This window comes from Penaeus chinensis, chromosome 17 (assembly GCF_019202785.1).
Source record: "Penaeus chinensis breed Huanghai No. 1 chromosome 17, ASM1920278v2, whole genome shotgun sequence".
Lineage (NCBI taxonomy): Eukaryota > Metazoa > Arthropoda > Malacostraca > Decapoda > Penaeidae > Penaeus > Penaeus chinensis.
The window spans coordinates 8356614-8364113 of NC_061835.1; the positions used below are offsets into that span (position 1 = coordinate 8356614).

The window sequence follows — 7500 nt, forward strand, 5'->3', positions numbered from 1 at the left end:
GTCTTGAACTCTTCGTCTAGGTCCTTCAATGCAGCGTAGCGATCTTGAGTAGGGTTGTTGGAGAGAGCTGTTGTTGCACTGCTGACAGAGGAAGAGGATGTGGGCAGGGCGGAGGAGGAGCCAGGGGTCATAGGGGTCAGGGGGTTATTCGAGAAGGGAGGAGGACCGGAGGGGGTTGATTTGTTGCTAGTTGTCGAGCCTGCAAAAAGGTAATTAGGCGGGGTCATGCTGCTGTCAGTGCAAAGGTCACGGAAAAGCTGACCGTCGCGACACTCATGCAAAAACACATCATTATTCTTACTACTGTCGTAACTCCCAGCATAGCCCAGGTTGCCCATGGGTCGCACTACCTGCTGGGGATTAGTAGCCAACTGTGAAACAGACACAAACGGGTTAGTAGTTGGTGATGCATGAAGTGGAAACGTGCTCAGGCAACTGCTACTCATCCTCCCAGCAAATTTGACACTGCTAGCAATGGGAATGGGCTTTGTAGCCTCAGATTTCTTTTTGCTGAATAGGGGAGCATTGTCAAAAACTGAGATATCTCCAGTCGAGGCAGAGGGACTACCCACATTTGGCATGAAGGGATTGGTTTCCTCCCCGTCACCCATTATGGCATGTGATTCCTTCTCTGCTGTAATCACAGGCATTTCAAACATGAGTTCATCAAAAGATTCTTTCCTGGCTGTAGTTAACTTCTTTATACCAGAGGAAACCTCATCCAGATCAGATGGTGAATTTGTAAGAGCATTATCTGATGCAAGGTTCTGATACGAAGTTCCACTCAGTTTTGATGTTGATGACAAAAAAGCAGCAAAGCACTTGGAACCAATCTCATTAGACTTGTTATTCAAATGGAAAGAACTACCAGCACTTCCCTTCATACCTTCAGCACGCTCCATAACATTAGTGACAGGAGGAGAAGCACCTGAACACACAGCATCTACATTCAAGGCTGAATAAGTGAAGGCCTGCTCACTTCCCCTCCGAGTCTGAGAGGACTTCTTGGCAGGAGTGGGATTTCTCACTGCTGTTTCAACATCTGGGGCCTGAATACTCCTTGCGGTTCTCTCCTCCACGGTAGAGAGCAGTGGAGTGGCTGCCATCACTGATGACACTTCAGGGTTTTTATTCTTACTACTGTGGTGTGGCAAATTAGAAGTGGAAGAAGAGTGAGCGAGAGTGGATGAAGAAGAGAAGGAGGAGGATGTGAATGCCGATGATAAAGGAAGGGAGGCAGATAGGGACGAGGCAGAGCACTCATCCCTCCAACATGCAGCAAAGTTTGGGTTAGTTGGACACACAAACTGGGCACTCACACCCGCAGCAAATATAATACCGGAGCCGTGCTTCCCCTTGTTAGTAGCTCGGCCAGAGGCATCATGACAGGCCGAGGGAGGGTAGGGGAAGCTCTCTGCCATAGGGATGAGAGGGGTAGCAGCGCTCGCCTCCTCCCCATCAAAGGCCTCCCAACCACTGAAGCGTGCAGGGCTGAGCCGAGGGGAGGGGGTGCAGGTTGAAGGCTGGGAAGGAGGAGCAAGAGAAGAAGGACTGGGAGAAGGAGGGCAGGAAGATTCACCTTGAGGTGGACTACAGGACTGCACATCCTGATTGTTTTGGGACTGATCTTCTGGGGAGAGAGAGAGTGACGGATACTGGCACCACCATGTTTCATAAGCCAAATATATATTTTGCATGTGTGTGTATGTTTTATATGCATGTGTGAATGTGATTGTATTGTGGGACCAACGGAGAAAAAGAAAGTGAGAGAGAGAGTAAAAGTTAGAATACGAGTAAGAGCAAGAGTAAGAGTAAGAGTGAAAGCAAGAGTGAGAATGTAAGTATAATTATGAATGTGTGTGGTTGTGTGTATGTGTGAGTAGATTTAATGCTTGCTGCCCGCTTAGGAGGCCATGCCTAAAGGATTTGTCACACTGAGCTTAAAATCCTGGTCACTGGTCTTCGGACACCCTATTCATGGGCTCTGGTCATCACTATCAAACAGCAGGTGTTCCTCCATCCTGGCTAGTTTGGGATGATAGGTATATGACAAACATACAGGACAAGATGGTAGTTGGCACACATGCTTAATTACAGCTGAATTATGGTTTGTGCGCTTAAGGAATCGCCATCAGAACCTCACCATCAGAGCCTCAATAGCACAGCCTTTTTATCATTCTAAATGTGGTGCTATCTGGATGTCAACAAACTAATTACTCTCCCATCTTTTGTGTAATTCTTACAAACTAATTACTCTCCCATCTTTTGTGTAATTCTTACAAACTTTTAATACCAGAATAAAATTGTACAAATAAAAAGGTTCCCAATAGGTGACAGAACATCATACAACCACTGGAAAGTCCAAGAAAAGTGCCTGGGAAAAAGGGTTCTGATACATCTTTAAATGTAGCTCAGAGACCCTAGTATTCAATGTCCAGGATTTTAAGTACTGAATGACAAGGCCAAAAGACTGGCCTGGGCAATGGCAGATCAGCACTAGATGTGGAATTATTCAAATATTGTATGAGACATAGTTTTAATGTTATAAATGCAATTAAATGAATCCTGGACATCTTGATCTTAATACTATGAGTAATATATGCAAGAAATATTCTTTACTAAAATATACTACAATGTTAATGCAGTATATCCAGGTGACATAAAAATCATATTATTTTATCATCTCCAGAAAAAAAGAAGAGAAATAATTAACACTTATTGCACTAAACACAGTTAATTATATATGCGCCAGTTTGTCTCACAATGGAGGATACTTTTTGAGAAAGATCATCTTGACTGCTTCTTAAGAAAACTACCCAGAAAAAAAAAACATAAAAAATTGAGAAATAAATCATTCAGTCATATCTGCAAAGGGCCTAAGAAGATTGAAGGTCACCAGTAGCGAAAAAAAAAAAAATCATGCAGACTCAGTAGTTAGTTTCACCTCAAGAGCTATGAATAAATGTTTTCTGAAAGCACCATGGCCATGGATCATTTCAACAGTCTTGGGCACACAAAAAATAACCACCGCTGAGGACCTGAAGGGGAAAGACCTGAGGCATAAAGTCAGCAACACACCACAAGCAGCTTCAAGACCAGGAGCTTGCTGACCACAAGACATACTCAAACATGACCACTAAAAGACCCAAGATCTATGTAGATATGTAGGTACATGTAGATGCGTTACGTATAATTACGTGTATCCATGTTTATGAGCACCAATACTATCAACAATATCTATCTATCTATCTAAATACATATATATGCATATATATGCATATATATGCATATATATACATATACATACAATATATACATATACATATACATATGCACAGACATAGACATACCCTAATCACACACACACACACACACACACACACACACACACACACACACACACACACACACACACACACACACACACACACACACACACACACACACACACACACACACACACACACAAACACACACACACACACACACACACACCCACACACACACACACATATATAACTGTATATTAACATCTATTTCATATCTGCTCATATACACTTCAAAAACCCCAATTCTGAATAGGAAACAGTCTCATGCTGCATCCGTTCTATAATAAAGCCTCATCCTATAACAAAGACAGTGCCATGCTCCCTTCAAGTCTATGGTCTGGAAATAAGGCACTGTTGCACGGACACTGTGCCACACGGACATCTAACAGCCATTCACAAGTATCCAAACCAACAAAAAGTAGAAAAAGAGGGAAAAGGGAAAAATTGGAACTGGGCAGGACGGGATCATGGCAGTGGGAAAGAGTCTTCTTGCTCACATTTCCACGTATACATTATCCAGTAGGCATCCCCGTTCCTGCAGCACAGAGGTCACAGTCACGGGGAGAGACAGAATGCCATCAACCTCTCCCTTGACCACTGTGCGCTGGACAGAGTCAGTTGAATGTTAGAAGCCGAGCATAAAGAAAGCCAATATCAAAGAGGGACACATCGCAAGCAGATGCACACAAGCAACTCGTGCCCTTAACAAGCTGCTGCCCCTTAGTGGTGTCTTTTGGCCTTTTCCTACCAAATTATTTTTTTTATCTTTTTAAAATTTTGTCACTGTCTCCCAAGACAGGGAGATATTTTACTAAAATCTTGAAAAAAAATAAAAAAATAAAAAAAGGGAAGTATAACACTCAACTGGGATAATATGAGCAGCTCGCTATCATTCAATTCATGCTCACACCACAGCTCAAAATCAAATATATCCATCAGTTGCACAATACCAATATTTCTAGAGTTAAAGGCACAGTCTGCAAACCATTATATTATATCTACTGAAACACATAGCTTCTCTCAAGCCTCATTTTCTGTATCCAGCAAAATGATCATTCTTAATGAAAAAGCTTAAAATAACTAACCATATCAGTTACACATCCCATTCAAATACCTTAACCTGTCACTGTATGAGAGATTACTCACAGATGGCATAAAAGGAATAACTTCTCAGTCCTACAATTGTAAACTTCTAGCAATAACATAATATGAGCTATGCATATTTCCATTCAAGGAAAGATACATGTTTAATATTTTCAGAGTGTGAGGCCAACTTGATGGTAAATATATAATACATGTATATAAGTAAGACATCAGTTTCTCTAAATACACCAATGACGAAGTAGAAACAAGCCATATATTGGAATCTGCAGAGACAAAAATATATTCAAAACACTGGCATAAGTAAATTAAAGTATAAAAATTACATGTTTCTCTGAAGGCAAATCCTATACAATGGGTGGAATATCTCAATATCTTACACCACCATATACTGTATATTCTTCAGGAATTCCTATAACATTTGACTCCTAAAGAGCTCCCATAATATCACTTCTTAATATCACCCATAAAACCTTTAAACAAATGCTACATATCACTATCCAATGCACTTGTGAACAGATACTACAAAACCTATTTTCTTCATCCAAGAGTCTCATGATGCCTCAACCTATACCCTAAGCTTTCATGTATGGCAACATAAGCCTAGTGTTTCCCCTACCTCACAAATGGATCGGAACCAAATGAGTAAAAGGGAGATACAGTGAGATGGAAGAAAATTACTGTGGTCGCTACAGAACCGGATTGTGTGTCAGCCAGCATCAGTGCCGTTGCTGATCATAGCCAATACTCACAGCTACATCATGGAACAAGTCACATCAGTCAGAATTAACTTTTAGTAATGCTTTCTCACACTTAGCACTAGAACCTGGCTCACACAAATTTAGAAAAGCCTTACAAAAAAAGAGAGACATCCCAAAATCATGAAAAATTTCACATCTCAGGAGGAAAAAATGAGAGGAGGGACACAAAAAAGATAAGATTAATTCCTGTTCCTCAATAGAAAGGACCAGAAAACGTGAAACACAGCAATTACCAGACATTACCACCACCACTGAGTCAAAACCTTGAAAGATATTTATAAAAGTACTTCCTAAGCATACACAGCACAATAGTTCTCATCTTCCTAATTTTTTTTTCTTGGGATGGCAAGACTCAAAAAAAAAAAAAAAGACGACTCTTACACATACAGATAGATAAATAAAAAAATCAAAGCATAAAGTAAGATATTAGATACTTTTTGCTACTCTCCATTCTTATTCTACTCCTCATCCTTCTTTTTTTATGTTGGTTTTATCCTCTAAACACTTGGCTATGTGCAATTTACCTACTCCTTATCGCCAGTGCATGGCTGTGGATGTTTGGTAGCCTATGGGTATAGTTACACATGAATTGAGCCAAACTAAGGGTGGCAGTGTATGCTGGCAACATAAAGACGCTGCAGACTGAACTGTGGTGGAAGGAAAACAGGGGAAGCAAAAGCAAAGCTCAATGTCTGGTGATCACACATCCACAGACATGCCCCAGCACCAGAGTTAAAGATTGAATTTCAATCAATGTGTGCTATTGAAGTAACTGAAAATGATTCCTATATAACCTATTTTTTTTTCTTTCTTCTTTTTTTCTTTTTTTTTACTTTCACTTTCAAAATCAATATACTGCTGAGACTGCTTAACAGAATTTTAAAAAGTAATATTTAACATACCGGCAGTGTTTGTGAAGATATTTGCATTCTCAAAATTGGCAAAAGAAGGCTGCGATATGGACGCTGGTGCCTGCGCACTCGTAGGCGAGGCAAAAGGATCATTGGCATTGACAGATGAATTGCCTGTCTGTCCACCATCCAGATCCGCTAACAAGCAAAATAAGGCCGAGGACTTTGTTGTCGAGTTCTTGGCTCCAGCACTGGCATTCGATGCTGCATTCTGTGGAAGCAACAAGCAAAATGTAAATAATCACATGTAACACCACAAGAAAACTATAATACTGTGAGGAAATTCCATTCCATTCTAAGGATAATTATCAAATCATGAGGTAATTATGACAATACAATGTAATTCTGATATTGAGGTAATTATGAAATTGTGACTCCCTTACATAATTATGATTTTGCCAGGTAATTAGGAAACTGCAAAGCAACTGTGAAATCATAAACGTATTCTGGCTCATCTAGTGATTAGAGCTCCTGAAAGTTTTTTGAACTGGAAAGTGGAAGCCTAGTCACAAACTTTGATATGTGGTAAAGATATAGTCAATGCCTCAACCACTTGTATATATAACCTACATCCAACAAGGGAATGACACTAAACAGCTGCATAGTTCTATCAATATCAATGAACAGAACAAATTAAATTTATTCCCAGAAGCTGTTATCTTTTCATTACACCTATGCAGCCCTCTGCATCATGTGAATGTGTTAAGATATGACCATATGGAAAAGTTTTACATCTTTACATGTTATGATCCCTTGCAATGTATAGATCTCAGCACTGGCAGACAGTTGCTTAGTTTCCATAGTGTTCTTTTATACTGCTGGAACTATTGCATAACTGACCAGGATAGAAATATTTTAAAAATAACTGAAATAACAAATTAAGAAAGTGTGATCTTAACTACATATATTGTTTATATGTTTACAGACAGATATTACATGATTTCTTCCATGAAAAAAGGAAATAAATAAATATACCATACATCACTGCACAGAATTCATCACACCTGCCAAACTCCTCTTGGAAATGACAAATTTATCAAGATCAACAGAAACATCTGACAACTAATGAAAGTGTCATTAAAAAGGTGAGCATTTAGCAACTACCAAGAGCACGCCGATGCCAATTTCACAGTTTGGTCGAAGAGAGAGAGAAGCCAAAAGTGCAAGAGAAGAGAGTAAGACCTTTCTACAGGGTGCACTGCCGTTGCATCATCTTCAGTCCCATATCCAACTTTGGTTTATTCTGGACAACTACATAAGCAAGATTTCCTTCTTTCAGTGTTTTCCAACTGAATGCAGAGAATATAAACTAGTTCTTTTCTTTTGCATGAAGTATCACACAGATCAGCATGTTCTCTTTATAGAAAAAATCTTTGCCAATATCTATTGTCGGAATCA

The 7500-nt window shown here is 39.8% G+C and overlaps 1 protein-coding gene across 1 annotated transcript in view; it reads right to left on the minus strand.

Annotated features, from left to right (window-relative positions):
- Positions 1-7500, minus strand: part of LOC125034165 (nucleoporin NUP116/NSP116-like) — a 28607-nt gene that overhangs the window by 11439 nt on the left and 9668 nt on the right. Inside the window, exons 4-5 of the mRNA XM_047625845.1 lie at positions 6094-6313; positions 1-199 (exon numbers count right to left, since the gene is read on the minus strand). The exon at positions 1-199 is cut by the window's left edge and continues 26 nt beyond it. Of these exons, the coding sequence (XP_047481801.1) occupies positions 1-199; positions 6094-6313 (419 nt within the window). The remainder of the gene's footprint in view (positions 200-6093; positions 6314-7500) is intronic.